This window comes from Ochotona curzoniae, unplaced genomic scaffold (assembly GCF_017591425.1).
Source record: "Ochotona curzoniae isolate NIBS_2020 unplaced genomic scaffold, NIBS_Ocur_1.0 contig_2657, whole genome shotgun sequence".
NCBI classification, from domain to species: domain Eukaryota; kingdom Metazoa; phylum Chordata; class Mammalia; order Lagomorpha; family Ochotonidae; genus Ochotona; species Ochotona curzoniae.
The window spans coordinates 165,966-186,587 of NW_024465540.1; the positions used below are offsets into that span (position 1 = coordinate 165,966).

At 39.4% G+C, this 20,622-nt stretch overlaps 1 protein-coding gene and 1 pseudogene across 3 annotated transcripts in view; one reads left to right on the forward strand and one right to left on the reverse strand.

Annotated features, from left to right (window-relative positions):
• Positions 1–589: 589 nt before the first annotated feature.
• On the reverse strand, positions 590–1,345 carry LOC121152796 (annotated as a pseudogene). Its single transcript, XR_005883318.1, has 2 exons — positions 1,337–1,345; positions 590–1,145 (listed from the first exon to the last, which is right to left on the reverse strand). The product of XR_005883318.1 is annotated as a ras-related protein Rab-6A-like (transcript).
• A 2,005-nt stretch (positions 1,346–3,350) lies between these two features.
• The window catches only part of LOC121152787 (cytochrome P450 3A6-like), a 47,199-nt gene continuing 29,927 nt past the window's right edge, over positions 3,351–20,622 (forward strand). The window contains exons 1-6 of one of the 2 annotated variants that reach the window (XM_040974949.1): positions 3,351–3,421; positions 5,500–5,599; positions 7,647–7,699; positions 14,962–15,061; positions 18,654–18,767; positions 19,099–19,187. In XM_040974949.1, the coding sequence (XP_040830883.1) occupies positions 3,351–3,421; positions 5,500–5,599; positions 7,647–7,699; positions 14,962–15,061; positions 18,654–18,767; positions 19,099–19,187 (527 nt within the window). The remainder of the gene's footprint in view (positions 3,422–5,499; positions 5,600–7,646; positions 7,700–14,961; positions 15,062–18,653; positions 18,768–19,098; positions 19,188–20,622) is intronic. The other variant, XM_040974950.1, reaches the window with a different exon arrangement.

Genomic DNA, 20,622 nt, shown 5'->3' on the forward strand with positions numbered 1-20,622 from the left:
AAGTGACCACAATGGACGGTTTTGTGCCAATCTGAAGCCAAGAGCCAGGAACTTCTTTCCAGGTCTCCCAGGCGGGTGCAGAGTCCCAATGCTTTGGGCCATCCTCAACTGCTTTCCCAGGCCAAAGGCTGGGAGCAGGATAGGAAGTGGAGCGGCCAGAATTAGAACTGGCACAAATATGGAATCCTGACATGTTCAAGGCAAGGACCTTAACCTCTGTGCTATCAGGCTGAGCCCAAGCTCACTGAGCCCAAGCCACACTGATACTATTGCTGAAATTTTCATCATTTTGTAGTACATTATTATAACATTAAAAGAGGAAAAATGTTTTAAAAGTGTATCTAACTTTTAAAGTTATCACTGGAATGCGCTGAATCTTTTGGTTAGGTGTAAAGTCCAAATAATGAAGACAGTGACTTTTTTGTTATTGTGATGCTAACAGATCATCTCCATGGCACAGGCAGCAATGATGGGTTGTTATAAGTTATTCCTGAACAGGAAAGTGTCAAGCCAATATTCACACTGCAGTCAATGAGAGTAAGTGGGCAAAGCAGTGGGCTTCTGGAGCAGTGTGAAGGAGTGGCCGGTATTAGCAGGAACAGCATTTGCCAACTGGTTGGTCCTGAGGCTTTTCCAGTTTTATATCAATCATGTCTTCTCTGCTTCTGTCCTGTGTGCTTTCCATTCCAGGCAAAGCTGCTGCCACACGTCAGAAGAGCTGCTTCACGTTTATCCTGCTTTTTCACTAGTTTCAATAAACATGACATTCAGCTCTTGGGCTTTCCTCAATCCCTCCTCAGTAGACACTTGTCTTTCGTCAACAAGATCTCTTTTATTTCCTAATAGCATGATGATAACACCACTTATTCCTTCTGTTCTGACCTCACCAATCCATTTGTAGTGTGCTGGAAGCAACTGACATTTGCAACACTGTAATCTATTTTGGCTGCAGCAGAACTGTGGATGCAACTGAGAATGAGGCCACAGAAACATTTCTGACCCGCATTATATCACACTGTAGTCTGATTGCTCAATCCTCCAAACACATTGTTTTTGACTACAAAATCAATGCCAGTTATTGCCTGATAGGTGTTGTCAAAACTATCATAGAGGAATCTGGTGATCAAGAATGTCTTTCTAATGCTCTACTCTGAGGGATTAGAACACTCAATGGATTTCCAAAATTTTCTTCTGTGTACATAATGGAGCCTGAGGAGCTGCTGAAGCCTCAGCCCAGAAGATCTGCCACACCAATGCCTACTACCACTGGCTGACAGAGAAGAAAAAACATGAGAAAAAATTTAAAATGTTAATAATGTGTGGTTCAGCACAATACCATGGGCATGACTCCTTGGAGGTCAAGGCTGGAGGGTAGCAGCCTCCAATGCTTTCCTTTACAGCAGCCTAACAATGAGTGAGGCCCACAACTTGGGGGCTGAGTTGATAGGAGGTTTCAAAACAATCAGGGCTGTGCTCATGACTCCTGAGGCAAGTGCCTTTACCTGCTTCAGCATCCAGCATGGACCGAGGCTACGAGAGGCTGAAAGTGGTGAAGTGGCATCCTCAGACACATCTGGGATCTCTTGCACCTAGCTTCCCAGCTCCCACAGCTGCCACTAATGCTGACATCACTGCAGTCCAACCTTCCAAGTGCACAAGTCTCTGGCACCAAGCGGGGCAGGCCAGGTACTTGCTTACCATCACTCTGGCCTACATAATGCATGTGTCACTATGGCTTCTTATTTTAACTGCTTGGGGAAGTCTCTCTTCCATCCGTTTGATTCCACAATGACCAAGTGGGTATCAGCAGTCTCATTACTAATTATCTCCAAGGGCTGCATTGAGATAGATTCAATGAGGATTGATTAAGAAAGGTGTGAGACACATGGTGAGCCATGCAGTGCTGTGGAGAGGCATAGGAGTTTTCTATCAGGAGATACGTTGCTGGAGGCACTAAATCATGAGCAGTCACCTGTTCATTCTTCTTTTCTAAATAGCTTCACAGCAGTGCAAGGAGGGTAGAAAGGAAACAGTATGACTTTTCCCAGCCTTTGGAGGCAGGTTTCAATATCAGATTAATGAACAAGAGTTCACATCCATCTTAAAACGCCTACCGACTAGGAAATTGGATGGTATGTTCTTCTATCACTTTTGTCCCAAAGAAGTTCTGCGATGTATATTTAAACATCTGAGTGTTTTCTATGCTACCTAAGCTGACATCAGCTACAACCTTGATGACAATGTGGCTGAGGTCTATGTGGACATGTGGCCCAATCTCTTGTATTTTTTTTTGAGATAAATAGTCTTTAGACACATAGTGTTTTTTGTCACACCCATTCTTGAGATAACTAATCTTCCTGTAGAGAGACAACCAAAGTGAGTGAAAACTAATCACTCTATTGTAGGACTCTGCATGCACACAACACAGCCTGAATTGATGTAGCTCAAGGCAGCCATGGTTCCATCTGGTCCACTCTTCATGAACTTTGTGGCAGCAGAATCCTGGTGGACCACCCACAATGTTCAGTCATGGGGCCTGAGGCTCTGATAGCTCCTCTTGCTGTGGTAATAATCCAGGAAGATGCAATGTTCTCCACTGAGGGTCACAGAGAAAGGGCATACAGGGTCCAGCAGTATTACCTGACTCAACTAACTTGTTGAGTCACACCATGATAGAAGCTAGGGACATAACAGAGACTAAGACCAGGCCATGCCCTTGAGATACTTGTTATGTAAAGAAAGCACAGTTAGAACTGACAATGATACTAAAGGGCAGGGAAGACAATGACCCAAATGTGTGTGTGGAACTGCCGATACTTGGAAGAGAGTGCTTTGTGTGCTCGAGAAGTTTAATGAAGAGTGATACTACTTGGAGTATTTTTATGTATTTGCTGTTTGAAGGAAAAATAGCCTTCTAGGAGCAGGGTGTCATTCCAGTCGAGTTACATGTCTTGGTGTGAGTTGATTGTGTGGATTTCAGATTATTTGAATGTGGACAGATGTCGAGAAGAAGGTAGGTGGGGAGAGTTGCTGTCATAGCTAATTGAGGTTTTTCTTTTTCTTTTTAGAATTGATTTGGACTTCAACATGGACTTGTCCGAGATGACTGAGGCATGTCTAAGATTCTTTGGCAAATGTCAGATTGGAAAGAGTCCCAGATTGGGGCCAGGGCATAAGTAAATACTCAACTCATTGCAGTTCCAGTTACACCTCATTCCCCAGCACATAAATATTCCAGTCACCTTGACTGGATCATAGCTTACAGGGTCAGGCACTTCATAGCCCAGCAAAGAGCAGTACACACAGCTGCAGGGAACACTTAGAGGAGAGAGCTGCAGCAGAGTGTGACAATGGACCCGATGCCAGACTTTTCATTAGAAACCTGGGTTCTCATGGCTACCAGCCTGGTGCTCCTGTATCTGTGAGTAGCTGTCCATCTGATTTCTCCTGTAGTCTTGCATCTGGAATGGTAATGAGGCTTGTCTTTCATTCATCTTTTCTGATCATTAGAGGGGAAGTTGTCCAAGTGCTGGGTGATACCAATGGAAAGGTAATTGCAGATTTCAGTGAAACTACTGACCTATCTCACCCCTCCCGGTTCCCAATCTCTTCCTGTATGAAGTGTTAATAGCAACTCTTTCATAGAAGATATGCTGGTTGATTCTCAGTTTGACATATACTGTGTAGTTAGAATCCAGTTGAGATAGGTTATAAACACATGGATTCCAAGTACAGTAGGATACTCACCAAAGGCCTACACTCCAGAGATTCTGAGGGCAGAAGAGGTTGACTTGCACTGATCTGCAGTGGCTTTACCTTCTGAGTCTGCATCTGCACTGCAGGAGTGAGGGAAATCATTCTCTGTACATGTGGTTGGCTCTTCACTCTTTCCTTTCCATTATCCATGCTTCACTGACACAGATCAGCCCATTGCCCCAGACATCTGCAGAGGCTCAGATTCAGTTCTTCTGTCCCTCTGTGCTTCCTGCCCTGGAACTCCCCTACTGCCATCTCTCTTCTGTGAATTGAGTGCTCAGCCTTGCACTAGGTGAAATGGTGATTTTCAGAGAAGGACAGATCTGGCAGCCATCTGCAACCATCTTTCCCTTATTCTTCACAGTTTCTGTGAATTTAACAAATCAGTAGTAGTATAGAGATTTATTTTCCCTATAATTTTCCTCTTCAAGTAGTCTCAAGAAACCAGAGCACCACCAAATCCACGTTATGTTTTCCTTTTAATATTGTTCATCATTGAGAGGGATCCGGGTACATATGGTTTTGATTAGGGCGAGATTTTGAGGCATGGAAGGATGTGTGTGTGTGTGTGTGTGTGTGTGTGTGTGTGTGTGTGTGTGACATATACTTCAGTTCTGTTTGTTTATTTTTTTTCCTGAGTCTGCAGTGGAGTGGGCAGCAGATGCTATTCCTTGATGGCAGACTACCTCAGATCCCCTGGATGGGGATCAGTGCCTTACAGACCCACAATTGTGGAAGAATGACTCAAGGGAGTTATTTCAGTAGTTTTGATACTTCTGAGAAATTTTTTATTTCATTACTCAAGTATTGAAAAAAATCTTTCCAAGGTCTGTTGGTTGACAAAGTCCACTTATTGCATTCACAGACCTAAGAATATGCATTTCATCCTCTGGTGAGTCAGTTGATTTCCCCTGCTGGCCTAGATGAACTTGCTGTCATGACCCTGGTGTGCATCTGGACATGCTTTCCTCCACAGAGGCATCAGTAACTGAGGTAGCACAGTCCAAAACATGTGCTTCAAAGTTGAACCACACATCCTGTAATTTTTCTTGAAGCCAATGTCTGAATCAGGCAGTTTCTTGGGAGTCCCCTAAGAAAGCCCATTTTGATTACCTCATTCTTGACTCTTGTGTTTTATTTTCCAGTGCAGGTGTGCTATGTCACATGCAGTAGCCAACACACCTACCACACTGTTTGGTCAGTTTCAGTTTTACCCTATCCCTTGTGTGAGTTGATGGTGCTGTGATCCAGCCCTACCTTCTGCAAACCAGTGGGTTATGCAGACTAAGTGAGGCAACTTCCAAGATCCCCCCAAGGACTGCCCACAGCCCTGGTTTTTGCCATATTTTGCTGCAGGCTAGCTCTAATAAGTACACATCCTATCTGACTCTCATGGAGACATATGGGTGCTGTGGTATAGGTCAGAATGCCCCACCTTCACACATAGATATGGTTCTTGTGCACAAAGGTGAAAGATACAGCCCAACACGGGAGTGTTCATAGTTCCCAAACCAAGGATGTCCACAGCACTGAATCCTGTGTATTCCCTGGTGTACTGCCGTGCAGCCTAATATGATTCACAACTAATGCTGGCACCTGTCAGCTGATGCAGCAGTCCAGCTCAGCCTGGCTCATTCCCAGATGAACCCACACACAGTGTCATCTCTTATTCTGATATCTGAGCATGTGTCTCTTTTATGTAAAATATCACCCTTGTGACCTGCCTCCTCCTTGACTTCACAGCTATGGCACCTCTACACATGGCCATTTTAAGAAGCTGGGCATTCCTGGGCCAACACCTCTGCCTTTCCTGGGAAATATCATGGGCTACCGCAAGGTGAGTGTCATTTGAACTGTTGCCTTTTGCCAGAGTCCAGCTCCAGCTGAGTTCAGGACTTGGGAAGGGTGCATGGAGTCGACGATAAAGAAAGACACAGACACTGTCACTTGGTGTGTTCTCACAACAGCTCAAGAAAAAGCTATCCCTCTTAATTACTCAGACACCTCACAGGCTTCCACACAAACAATTAATTATTCTATTTTTTTATTTCCAGACTAGGCAGCATGTACAGACATTTGGTCATTCTGTCTGTACTTCAGGGCTTAGCAGGTGCCCCTAAAGATAATTCTGCAAAATACTGTATTCATATTCTTCAAAGCAAGCCATTATTCATTCTTCAGCAGTAGCCATGGAGCAACAGCCAGAACTCCAAGGCCAAGGCACATGCGATTACCTGATAATCAGCAGTACATTCCTACCATATTTCTATTTCTACAGTTTATGCATTATTTAATGGGAAAATAGGTTACAAGGAAAAAATATAATATCTAAAACAAAATTTTCAAATGTTAAATCCTCCTACAACTATAGACTCTATAACCCCATAAACAATAAAACAAAAATCAAAAGCAATTTCTTTAATAAAAGCATCCTTAATTTTATAGCTAAAAAGTATAAAAGTGGCTAAAACAGTTACATTTTCTATGCTCCAAAAATCGCAGAGACAGGCTAACCTTTGAGATGACAATTACTATATTTATTGCCATAGCAGTTTCACCTCACACTCTCCTCACTTCCATTACTTTGTGAAATTCTTATTAAGACATTTCGCAAAAGGCATGCTATATGTCTGGGACTGATTTCAGGGAAATAGGTAGGTACACAATAAGGTGTCCAAAAGTGGCATCAGTTTAATTTTACTCCTGTGCACAGTTAAATGCCCACTCACCAAGACATTATCAATAACATTAACTCTCAAGCTCACATTGGTGGCAAAAGCCATCTCAAGGGGTCAAACAATGCCTCAATAGATTACAGAATACTTTGTGGGGTGCTTGAGTTTCCATGCAAAAAGGTGGTGAGACTGTGTCAAGGTGGTCAGAGAGAAATCTGCTGGGCTCTGACAAACACCTGGAAGCCTCCTGGGCCCTGCCAAGCAGGGGAGTTGTTCTCTTCACACCTCCGTGTCACCCACACCCACTGTACGGACCCCAGTTGCCATTTTTTCATGTATTTGCATAGACTGTTGAATTTTATTTAATGAAGTTTTCCTCAGGCGACAAGGTTTAAAATTATCCACTTTCTGATGGATGTGTGGATCACAATATCCATGACTACACTTGATCAGAAGCTTAGAAGTTCAACTGAATCCAGGCCTTGCAATTAGAATTGAGATACCCTGTTAGCTGAGCCATCTCTGCTGAAGCCTATGATATGTATCAGTGTGGATTTAAAATGAGAAGGCAGGGACAGATATGAGGCACAGATACTCAAATGTAGGAGAGAGGTGTCTTAGCTACTATGCTGGAATGCTTGATCCTGTGCCATTATTATAATATGCTGCTGCTGTGAGTAGAACTGGTATCTGTTACTCTTCGCATATTGTGCTCTCAAATTGGAAGGTGAGTTCACATGCATCATTTCACCAATGCAATTTCTCCCTCTGGAACATAGTCAAGAGTATTTATCAAGAGATTTTATCAAGTATTTATCAAGAGTGGATTCATGTTGGGGAAACTCACAGTTTTCCCCAAGTCTCAGTTTCTGCATGTGCGCATGGAGAAAAATACTTGCTGGGGTATGAAATATTTTAACACCACAAGGCCTGGGAAATTTCTTCACAATGATAAGGATAGCATAGTATCTGTAGATAACGTTAAGCCACAGGGTTTCCAGAGTATTCAGGGAAAACTAAAGAATTCCTTAGAATTGTCCACTTCAAATATTGTCTCTCTTTTTCTCCTAGGTATCTCTGAATTAGAGATTCTGGATAATTAAATCATAGCATATTAAGCTTGTTGTAGTTGTAGTTTGCTTAGTTTGCTTCAATTGGAGATCAAGTTGACTGGTTTTACAATAATAATCACATTTCATTTTATTTGTCTTTCAGGGTGTGTGGAATTTTGACATGAAATGTTACAAAGAATACGGAAATATGTGGGGGTGAGTATTTGGAAAGCTTCCTTGTTCTGGTGAGGTACTCACTGCTTTGGGGACAACCTTAGCTCACATCTTTTTGGTATAAGCTTATCAAGGGTAAAGTTGTGGAGGCTTGTCCTACGAAGGACTGCATACAGTCCAGCTATCGGTGTCTGAATTTGGTGTCAGTGTTGCTGGTCATTACCTTTTTCAGCAGTTGTTGACCCAGGGACCCCATTCTGAACAGAGTCTTGCTGTTGCATATTTTGGTTGCTTATAGACCCTTAATTTAGTACAATACTTTTTTCCAGGACATTGTAATATGTCTTTGTACCTGTGTGCTAGCATATCTTCTTGTGTTAATTTCTTTTAATTAAAAATCTAAATTCTGTTACCTAAAGATTGTATTTAATATTTGCTTTTGAAAGAAGGATTATGAGTGGGCCTGGCATTGTGGTACAGACTGTTATTCCTCCACCTGTTAGAGCTGGCATTGCAAATGGATACCTGCTTATGTCTAGCTGATCCACTTGTGATTCAGCACTCTGCTGACTGCTTGGAAAGCAGTGGAGAATGACTCAAAACTTGGAAGAAGCTCTTGGTCCACTGTTTGCTTCAACTTATCCATGGCCATTGTGGCAATTTGGGAAGTAAACTAGAGGCTGGGAAAGTTTCCTTTTCTTGCATTCCTTCTGTCTGTATAAAATATACCTTTAATAGATGAATGATGAATGAGTGAATAGAATTCTTGATTAAAGAAGGACTGAGAGGTACAAGTAAATATGTTGTATATATATATACTATATATATATGTAATGTATGTGTATATTAGGGTGAAGTATGCGGCATCCTTGTTCTATCCTTGTTTCCAGAATTCATTCAGCAGAGAAAGTGGTATAACTGATGTGCTTGGAATATATGAGCAAGTTGGAAAAGACTTTGCCTCTTCCTACTTTTTTTTTAAATTTCAGACCTTGTCTGATCAATCTGTAATAGCTGGTCCAGGGACTTGTTAGGTAACATGGCCTACAAAACTATTGTGATCTGATTGTAGAACATGAAGCACTGGATCTCCTTTCACTCAATTTTTTTTTACAGGAAAGTGGTTAAGATTATTAATTCCATATTTTTTCCTTCATGCATCTGAGATAAAGGGGGATATTGAGCGGGAAGCCCCACCTGGTTTCCCATCCAACTCAAGTCCCGCATGTGGGGCATGTTCTGAGATACTCGCTCAAGTGGTTTTGATACTTCACCAGTTATGAATCACTACCAATCTCACCTCTCCAAACACGATGTGGTGGTTGAAAAATCCACTGATTGACATTGTCTATCATAGCGTCTCTATTTGTCCGGTATTTTGTTGCTAACCTATAGCTGAGGTAGTTGATTAACTTGTTCCAACTTCTGTCCTTTCATGGTTAGGGTTCTGAGTCCAGCATTAATTTGGACAGATCCCCCAAGAAACTTCATCTGTGATGTTCCCAAGCCAGATTCTGTAGCCCAGTCAGAGCAACCCACAATAAACCCCACCAGGTCTGCCCCCTATCCTGGTCTACCAGCATGTGCAGCAGACCAGTCCAGTTCTTTCCAACATCCCATTTGGCTCTGCTTCATGTCAACGGGTATTAAAGTCTAGTTCCATCAAACCAGCTCAAGTACCCAGCCCTCACGGATGTTGTTGAGTGCCTCTCTGTCTAGCCACCCCAGCCCCATCCTTGTTTTCATGCCCTCCCGTGGGAGTGGTAACCCAAGAGGGGGGAACCTGGTATTTCCCTCCCAGGTCTCTCGCTCCCAGAGTGTGCACTTTCCAGGTGGTTCTGCAGTTTAACTTGACAAAATTAGCCCCCAGTGCCAGTTTCTGCCAGCTGATGCTGCGACTGTGTCCAAACAACCCTCACCCACTCTAATTGTAGATTGCACCACTAGGAATAATCAGCCCATCCTGGCTTTTCCCTGATCTAGTCCATATGAGGTGTACAGGTGTTGTATCCCTGTTTAGTCTGGTCTGCCTCCATCCCAGTTCATGCTCTTGAGTGGGAGTAGCTGTCCAGCAGGGGAACCACCCCTTATTCCCCTGCTCACTCTGCCTCCTAACTTCTCAATCTTAAAATTGCCTATCAGCCAGCCAGTCAGGTCAGGGCATTGTTGGCTGCTGCCACATTGTGTTTGGTGGGTACTTTCACTCTCCTTGGTACTCATATTTTAGAGGTAGTATGTGCTAGTGTTGATTAAGTAGCTCTGTGCATAAATTTGCTAATCAGGGACAAATAGTTCTAACTGGCAAATGTTGGCCCTCTCCCTAGACTCCTAACAACAACAACAGCAATGTGAAATGATATGCAAAGGAAATGAACAGATATTTTTCAAAATATGAGATGCTATGGCTATCAGACATATGAAAAGATTGTCAGATTCCTTAGCTGTCAGGGAGATACAAATGAAAACCACATTGAGGTACCACCTAACTCCAGTCAGATGGGCCTACATTCAGAACTCTACTAGCAATACTTGCTGTCGCAGGAAAGGATCTGAGGAGAAAGATACATGCCCTCACTGCTGGTTGGAATATAGGCTATTACAACCACTATGAAAATCAGTATGAAGAGTAATTAGAGAATTGCAAATAAATCAGCCATATGACCCAGATATCCCACTCTTAGGAATATACACAAAGTTAAAGAAAACTGCATGAGAAAGGGAGCTGTAATCCTATATTTGCAGCAGCACAAGCTACAATAGCAAAGACATGGAAACAAGCCAGATGCCCATTCAAAGAGGAGGGGGTTAAAGAAACTGTGGTATAGTTACTCCATGGAATATTACTCAGCCATTAAAAAGAATGAAATTAAACAATTAGCAACTAGACACAAACAGCTGAGGAGCATCATCCTCAATGAAATAACTCAATCACAAAAGGACAAATACCATATATTCTCTTTAATACAAGGAAACCATCATGCAAATTCGGTATTTGTGTTTTCTTTCTGTCACCCATGCAGTGGTAATTCAGTGATGTGTTGTTTCAACTCTATCATCAAGTGCAAGGAGAGATTACAGGAAAAGAATGTAATCTGGCAGTTGTCATTGGGGGTTCATAGAGACCCTCAGTACAGAGGGAAGTGGCAGTGAGGGTAGAGTAGTGTTGCAGAGAACAGAGAGCACAATAGTGGCTGGTGAGCAGAGATCCAGACCCCAGCAACAGCCATGGTCCCAGCAGCAGTCATGGCTAGATTCTTCTGGCTGCCAGGTAATTCATTTTACAAATCAGCGCTAAGGAGAAGAATTCGTCAACCAGAATAGCAATGTCAAAAGGCGAAAGAAGAGACAGAGGCATAATGAATGTTAGTGAAGACTCTTCAGCAAAGGAGAAAAAGATATGCCCTCCCTCAGAGTTAATAGAGGATTAAATAGAATACGCAGAATTCAGAAAACTGATTATACAGTTTTTGAATAGCAATGTGAAGCACATGCACGAGTCCAAGGAGTTTAAGGAATATGTTACATAGGAAATAGCAGTAATTAATCAAATGAAAGCTGATATATCAGAAATTAAGAAAACTGGAGCAAATAAAATGTAGAGGGGAGAGTCTCAAAAATAGAATGCATTAAGGAGAACAATTTCAGAACTTGAAGATATTTCCCATCAGCATGGAAGAACAAACAAAATCTGGAAATAGAGCTGGGTCAATCTAAAAGAAATATTGAAGAAATCAAAGATACTATTAAGAGACCCAACAAAAGATTTATGGGACTACCAGAAGGTGCAGAATGAGAAGCTGCAATTAAAGGTGTAGTCAATGAATTAATGAATGAAAACATCCTTAATCTTGAGAAAAAATTGGAAAACAAGATACAGGAGGTTAATAGAACTCCCAAGTGTGTTTATCAAAAGTGAATATCACTGGGACATGTGATAATTAAGCTCTTCTCAGTCAAATAAAAGCAAAATCCTTCAATGTGCAAAGGAAAAATTTCCAAGTGGCCTATTGAGGAATCCCAATCAAATTGACAGTTGACCTCTCAGAGGAATACTATAGGCCAAACAGAACAGAGTGACATATTCCAGATTCTAAAAGAAAGCAATTTCTAGCCCAGAATAACGTATCCTGTGAAAGCTCTCCTTTGTATTTGAAACTAAAGTAAAATTCCTCTACAGTAAAGAGAAACTCCAAGAATTTGCCTTTTTCAAACCAGCCTTACAATTGATACTCAAAAGATGTCCTTGTGGAAGAACAAAGGAATAACAGCTACCAAAACCAAAGACAAATGTGGGGAACATCCCACTAAAAACCTAGAAGAAGACTAAATCAAAGAATACCCAAGCTTCCACCTATGATTAGTAATATTGAAGTAAATTTCCTAAACTCATCAATCAAACAACACAAATTGTGGAACTGTGTTAAACACACACACACACACACACACACACACACACACACACACACACACTTCTATCTATTGCTTACAGGAGATACATCTCACCAACAAAGATCAGAGGAAACTGAAAGTGATCTTAATATTGCATTAACATAATAGAAAATGAATGAGAATGAATCTCAGTAAAACAAAAACAGAACTCACCCAAACTCTACAACAAATGCATTGTTTGATATGTACTTAAACTTTCATCCTACTGACAGAGAATACACTGTTTCTTATCAGTATATGGAATCTTCTCCAGAATTGACCATGTTATAGACCACAAAATAAACCTCAGCAAATTTTAAAGTCAAAATTATACCATGCATCTTCTCAGACCATCATGGTGTGAAGGTAGAGACCAAGAAGTGAAAATACCAAGGAAGACCTGTAAACACATGGAGACTGAATAATATGTCACCAAATGAGCAATGTGATAGAGAGAAAATCAAAGGGAAAATTAAAGAATTATTTGAAACAAATGAAGGCATCAATACCACATATCAAGAATTATGGGACACAATCAAGGCAGTGTCAAGAGGAAAGTTAATCTCAAGTAATGCTTAAATTAAGAAACTAGAAGGGACCCAAATAAATGAGCTAACACTACAATTGAAGGATTTAGAGAAGCAACAGCAAAGCAATTGCAAGAATAGTAGCCAAAAAATGAAATAATCAAAATAAGAAAGGAAATTACGCAGATGGAAACCAAAAGAACTATACATTAGAACGATAAATCAAAGAGCTGGTTCTTTGGGAAAATCAAGAAAATAGACTCCCTACTAGCTCAACAAATCCCCAAAAGTAGGGAGAAGATACGCATCAATAGTATCAGGGATGAAAAAGGAGATATAACAACAGATACCTTGGGAATACAAAAAATCTTCGGAAAATAATACAAGAAAGTATATGTGAACAAATCAGAATACCTAGAAGAGATGGATAGATTTTTGGACACATAAAATCCAACAGAACTAAACCAAGAAGCAATTAAAACCTGAATGGATCTATAACATAGACTGAGATCAAATCAGCAGTTAAAACCATTCCAACCAAGAAAAGTCCTGGACCAGATGGCATCATTGCTGAATTCTACCAACTTTTCAAGAGAACCTACCCCAATCCTCCAAGGCTTTTCCAAACAGTAGAAAGAGAGACAATCCTTCTAAACTCTTTCTATGAAGCCAGCATTACCTTAATACCACAGCCAAAAAGAGAAGGAACAGAAAAAAGAGAAAAACAGACAGATATCTTTGATGAACATACATGCAAAGATCCTCAACAAAATAGTAGCCAAAAGGATGCAACATCACATCAGGCAGATCATTCACCCAGATCAGGTTGGATTTACCCAAGGTATGCAAAGATGGTTCAACATTCACAATTCACTAAATGAGATACATCACATCAACCAATTTAAATAAAAATAATGACCACATGATCATCTCAATAGATGCAGAGAAGGCATTTGATTAAATTCAACACTATTTCCTGCTGAAAACCATGAGCAAGATAAGCATAGAAGAGACATTCTACAACACAATCAAAGCAATTTACCGAAAACCCAATGCCAGCATCATATTAAATGGAGAAAGACTGAAAGCCTTTCCTCTAAAATCTGGAACTAGACATGGATGTCCAGTGTAACCATTACTCTTCAATATAGTATTGGAAATCATTGCCAGAGCTGTTAGGCAAGAAAAAGGAATTAAAAGATGCCAAATTGAATGAGGAACTGAAAGGATCTGTATTTGCAAATAACATGTTTCGATACATACGAGAACCAAAATTCAGTTGAGACACTACTGGATCTCAGAAGAGACTTTGGCAGCGTAGCAGGACACAAAATAAATGAAGACAAGTATGTGGTGCTGGTGTATACAAATGGTTGCATGGCTGAGAAATTGTAAGTATTGTCCACTTTAAGATAGCAGAAATCTTAAACACCTAGGAATTAGTCAAATCAAATATGTGGAAGACCTCTAAGATGAAAACAGTTAAAGATTAAAAAGAAAACAGAAGAAAATATCAAAAAACGGAGAAACTTACCATGTTTCAGAAATGGCAATATCAACATCACCAAAATGAACATATAATCAAAAGTAATACACAGATTCAACACAATCCCAATCTGAATTCCAACAACATTTTTCTCAGAAATGGAAATGATGATACAAAATTTCATGTAAAAACACAAGAGACCCTTAATACCCAAAGCTATCCTGAAGAATAAAATTCACTCTCGGGGAATCACAATTCCAGACCTCAAGACCTACTAAAGAGCAGTGGTCATCAAAATATTCAGGTGCAGAAAAAGATCAATAAAACAGGATAGAAACACAAGAAGGGAGCTTGTGCATGTATAGCCAACTAATTTCTAACAAGAAAACTGAAAACAATCCAGCAAAAAAGCCTGGTCTATTCAACAACTGCTGTTGGGACAACTGGATAGCAGTACGCAGAATTAAGAAACAAAACCACACCTGTCATATAATACAAAAATCAGCTCTAAATGGTTCAAAGGCCAAAATCTACATGCAGTAACCATCAGAACTATTAAAGGAAAACATAGGAAGCACTCCCCAAGAAACAGGAACAGGGAAAAGGCTTCTTAGAAAAACTATTTCATTTTTAAATGCATTTTCTTTACTTGCTTTACCTTAATTTTTTCAAGACAGGGATGTCTTCTGTGCTTGGAATCTTGCAAATCTTCCTATAACTTGAACCAGGAAAGGATGTTGCTATCTGTTGTACAAAAGTGCTGTAACAAACATAATCTCAGGGTCAAAGTGTGGTTCCTGGGCTTGGCTGTGCCTGCTGCATCAGGCTCGTCATGTTTAATCATTTCTGTTTCCCCATAATAGATTTTTTCGAGGTCGGCAGCCTGTGCTAGTCATCACTGATCCAGACATGATGAAAACAGTGCTTGTGAAAGAATGTTACTCTGTCTTCACAAACCGGCAGGTAGGCGTTGGATTATTTTTAAAGTTTAAGTATTGATTGCTAGAAAGTATTAGTTGTTAAGTGTTTGTTCTTAAATATTAAATATTCACAAAATGATCAGGGAAGTGTCATGATTCCTTCAATTTGTTTTTCTGGGTGACACTGTGTGCAACTACAAAATTATGAATTTCTCCAGTAGCAGGTAGACAACAAACTGTATTCATATTTCATGTTTCACCTCTCTCTCTCTTTCTCTCTCTCCCTCTTTATGTGTGCATGTAACTAACCACATAAGAAAGATGTGTATATTTGTATATTTAGCAGCACAAACAGATCAGAACTCTTCCATCAGAAAAAAAAAACTCATTTTAATCTTTTGTTAGAGTGACAACATTTATCTTATACCTTACTTTCAACAGATTCCTTGTAAGATTTTTTGCTTTTTATTCAGAGGAGGTCAATTTCTTAATTTTTCCTAAAGTTAATTTTTTTTCAAAGTTGAATGGAATAATATTGAAATTGAAAAAAAATTAAGCTGTTTTTTGGTAAGGTTTAGTTGGTGCTGGGTTCTCCCTGCTCCCCATCCAAGTTTCATATCCTCTACTTTTTTTTCCCATTCAGTCTCACAATGTGTGTCTTTGCTAATTTTTCAGAAGTCCATCATGCTGCCGCTGGAGTGTTTCCCAACCATTTAGTAGACACTGTCCTTTTTATCATTGTCATTGGTACTGCCCATAAATGACAAGCAACTAGTTCTCATTTTACCTTCTTTAGGGCCCTGGGATACAAGGATGAACTCACAACCAAGTGATTGACAGTCTCCTACATGCTTTTGTTCATTGTGCTTTTAATATCACGTCTGAAAATTCTTTTCCTAGCACTTCTGTGTTATATATTTTATGTATATAATCTATTTTGACTTAGTGCTTATGTCAGGTATGAAGTTTAGACTACTTTAATTTTTGGACTATGTGCTACCCAATTGTTTCAACATTCCTTCACTCACTTTATTGAACTGTTTTGTCACCTGTTAAAATCAGGAGTGATTGTGTGGGTCTAGGTTTCATCATCTGTTTTATTGTACTGATCACTCTGTCTAATCCTTGAATAATACCATAGTGTCTTGGATATGGCAGCTCTATAATAAACCTTACCATGTAGTGTGGATTCTCCCACTTTATTTTTCAGGACTGGCTTAGCTGTTCATGTTCTCTTGTCTTTCCATACAAATACAAATTTAGGATAGTTCATTTGTCTGCAGCAAAGTGCAGCTGAACTCTGTTAGAGTCTGTGTCCTTAGAGTTGTGACTATGTCAGTCTATGACCATAGCATGCATTTCCATTGTGTTAAGTTTCTTGGATTCCTTTCATTAACATATTGCTATCAGCATATACTGTCTATCCATCCACTATCTATCTCTGCATATATGTTACATCTTTACCTAGCTGCTTATATATATTGGAAGTGATTGCAAGTATATTTACATTATATCTTCATAAGTTTAACAAGAGAGTGATTTCATTTGAATTCTGACTGATGGGAATGGTAAAATGTTGAGTTTCTCCATTGCATCGTATGTTGACTGAAAGTCTTTTCTTCTACTCTTCTTTTTTTTTTTTTTGAAAAACAGCATCTTTTTTTTTTTAATCAAGTTGAGAAAGTGTGTCCGTACTTCCATGTTTTAATTATTTTCTTGCATAATATTGGAAATGTTCATTTTAAACAACCTATAGCTTTAGAAGATGGAAAAATATTCCTAGAATTTTGAGTTGCTTGGCCAGTTTTAGGATGATTTGTATAATTCTCTTTTTCACTTTCCTCTTGTGGTGATATTGAGAAAAATGGAATTCCATACAATTACATTAATTCTTCAGAATAGCAATTAAGTTTACTTTTTAAAGATGTATTTATTCTTATTTGAAGGGCAGATTTTTCAGCAATAGAAGTTGAGATGCAGAAGAAACTCTCCCATTCACTGTTTCACTTTACAATAGGCTGCAATGGCCAGAGCAGATTTAACCAAAGCCGAGCTCCAGGAGCCGCTTCTGGGTCTCCCATGTAGGTTTAGGGGCCAGATGAATTCATCATTTTTTGCAGTTTCTCCAGGTTATATGCAGGGAGCTGGATCAGAATGCGGATATAGAATGTCAAAGCTAATATAGGTTGCTTGAACTGCAATGACAGGTTTAGTATGAAATGCCACATGCTGGCCTCACAGGTAAGTATTAGACTCAGAGATATTATCTGTTTTAAAAACAATCATTGTACAAATGTATAAGTTTTTTGGTTGCATATAATGCATTTTTTTTCATTCTACTGCATAGTATTTCAATAAGTAAATGCAGAATCAATGGATCAGGTAGTTAACATTTTCAGTCTTTAATTTTGTAAAGAGCTTTCATTAAATACACCAGAAGTCTGTTACTCAAAGGGGTAGTGATGGCAGAGAAAGAATGAGACAGAGGGAGAAAGAGAGTAAGAGTGAGACTTAGAGCATGAGCATCCATAAATTTGTTAACTCCAAAATTACTGTAATTGCCAGAGCTTGGCCCATTTGAAGCTAGGATCCAGGAGCTTCTTCTGGGTTTTCCACATGGATACAGGAACCAAAGTGTTTCATTCATCCCCCATTACTTTCCTCAGCCATTAGAAGGAAACTGGATCGTAATTAGAGTAGCAGGTGCCCTTATTGGGTCTGACTGACACTGTTCCTTCTATTTTCTTATATTTTGTTTAAGCCAGGTTCCATGAATTATTCTCTTTCAGTGTTTCATTCAATAAAAAAAATACATTATTGTGAATTATAGGTGTGCCACTGTAGTATCAATCCCTAAATCCTATTATGACACAGTGTTATGGTGCCTGCCTTTCAACATCCTTCTCTGTTTCCTCCTGCAGTCCTTCAAAGCCTGCAGTAATACCTTGTGTTCACAATAGGCTATAAAAATTGTACACGTGAGAGAAATATTTGGTGTTTGTTTTTCTATGTGAGGTTTATTGGGCTTAAGATGACAAGCTCCTGTTCCATCCATTGTGCTGCAAATAACAGGACTTCAGAGTTTAGTTCTTTCTTTGATAATATGATTTCATTGTAGGAGATACATACCTCAAAGTGGAACAGCTAAACCTAAATGAAATATGTTTTTACTTTTTAAGGAAAGTTCTCTTCTTTTATCAGTTGTGTTTCATGCGTACATTTTTTTGTATAGAGAGTGAGGCAGAAGGATGGAAAACAAAATTGATTGAAATAAACATACAATTTTTGTGGGCCATCTGGCCTTCCACCAGCAACTCATTTCTTTTCTGCTCTGGGTTACAGGATGCTCTAGGATCCTATTTCTGTTTTGTCTCCTGGAAGCACAGATTCTGTAATTTATGGCACATTGACCTTTATAGGAAAATGGAAGAAAAATGTCTCAGATCATAGTAAATCCACTATTCTATGTGGCTAGGCATTTGGAATAATATTTATTGAGCACACAATCTTAGCATACCAACTGGTATACTTCTACTAAATACTTTTGAAACGACTGATCTGTGTGTAACAAATATTCACAACAATGATGATTTTTAGAACTTATGCATGACAAAATGTCTGTATTTGAATTCTAGTCTTTTGGACCAGTGGGATTTATGAAAAGTGCCCTCATCAACTCTAAGGATGAAGAATGGAAGAGACTTAGAACACTGTTGTCTCCAACCTTCACTACTGGAAAACTCAAGGAGGTAATAAATTACTGGATTTTTAAGTAGAAACTTAGCTGTGTCTGGAAACAAATAGAAAGAAAATCCTAGTGAATTTGAAGGGGAACATGCATTGTGCTCAAGGTTCCTCAAAATGATCTTTTAGTGTATGTGACCCAGAAGAGACATTAGATGTTGCTGAAATACCTTTGCTGGGACAAACCATTCCTTTTGACTTGGATATTTACTTTAAATGTGAATTACTTAGTGCACACTTAGACCCATGTGACTCTTGCATGCATTAGAAAACCATTTCCTTATATGACTTGAGTCTCTGCATCTCACTATGACTGAGTTGTTTGTGTGTACCTAGATGTTACCCATCATTGTCCATTATGGAGATGTGTTGGTGAAAAACCTGAGTCAGGAAGCAGAGAAAGGCAAGCCCATCGACGTGAAAGAGTAAGTAGCAATGTATTTGTGGGGTTCAGTGCTCTTTCAGTGCACAGCATGGAATCCTTCTGGAATCCCTACAGTAAGCATACAACAGCAGGTATGTTGCATAAACTCCAATGATTCAACCGGGAAGTTTCAGACCGAACTCAAAGGGAGATGGGAACAGATTGGGCCTTCTTTGAATAGAGCATGTAAGGTAGTTACTAGCTTGATGGTCACCTTGAGTACTTGAGAAACAAAATTCAAGTGTAGAAAGAAGGAACATGATTGTGTCAAAGTTAAGTTTGTTTTTGTTTTGGTTAATGGTATGGAATAGGGCTGCGGCAGTACAGGAGGTATTTGGTACATATGGGGAAGGACAGATTCTGTAATTTATGGCACATTGACGTTTATAGGAAAATGGAAGAAAAATGTTTCAGACCATAGTAAATCTACTATTCTATGTGGCTAGGCATTTGGAATAATATTTATTGAGCACACAATCTTAGGATACCAACTGGTATACTTCTACTAATACTTTTGAAATGACTGATCTGTGTGTAACAAATATTCACAACAATGATGATTTTTAGAACTCTATGCCAGGAGAGTACCAGTATGTGTGTAGGAAGAACTGAAATGCCTTCATGGTATTGCCAAGGATATTAGAAAATTGGTAAATATTGAAGTATGTTTTTTACTTTAAAGTTCTTGAATATGTGGAGAGATAAGGCCCAGAAAAGCCTTTGGGGTTGGCAGCAAAATAATTTGTTATCTCAACTAAAAATAATTTGTTATTTATGTATGTATATTTATTTGGTGTGATGAGATGCCTAGAGTATGACATATGTTCTGTTTCCTGATCCTAAATCTCTGCAATAACTAGGGATTAGGCAAACCAAGAGGTAGTGATTCAATCTGGTTCTCACCTGGGTGTTGAATGACAAAAGTGCATGAGCTGTTCCTTGGTGTCTCAAGAATATACATTCTGAAGAAGCTGGGGTTTATTAGTGGAGCTGATATTTGGCCTGAGAACTTACACATGGAATGCAGCATCCCAAACAGCATCCTCATTGTACTATTCTGCTCCTCTAGTCAGTATGGGCTAATTTTGAATTATTCATTAGTAGACTTTGTAAATGACAAATTCTTGGAGAAGCAGGGAGCATAACACATATTTATGAATTCCTCCTAATACTAGGTGTAAGGAAGATTTACTCTTATACTTATTCATGCCTGTCCATGATTTTAAAGTAAATTCTACCTTCAGGACCACCTCAGATTCTGGTAATGGAAAATAGGGTGTATTTTAGAGGTTGTCAATGGATGGAGGGAAGGACAAATGAAGTTCCTGCAATGTAGAGCAGAGTGTTGATGTTTTGTAATGTGCTAGGGAAAAAGCATTTTTTTCCCGGTAGTTTTTGGTATGAGGCAAGACGTGGATGCATGTCACCTTCTTTGT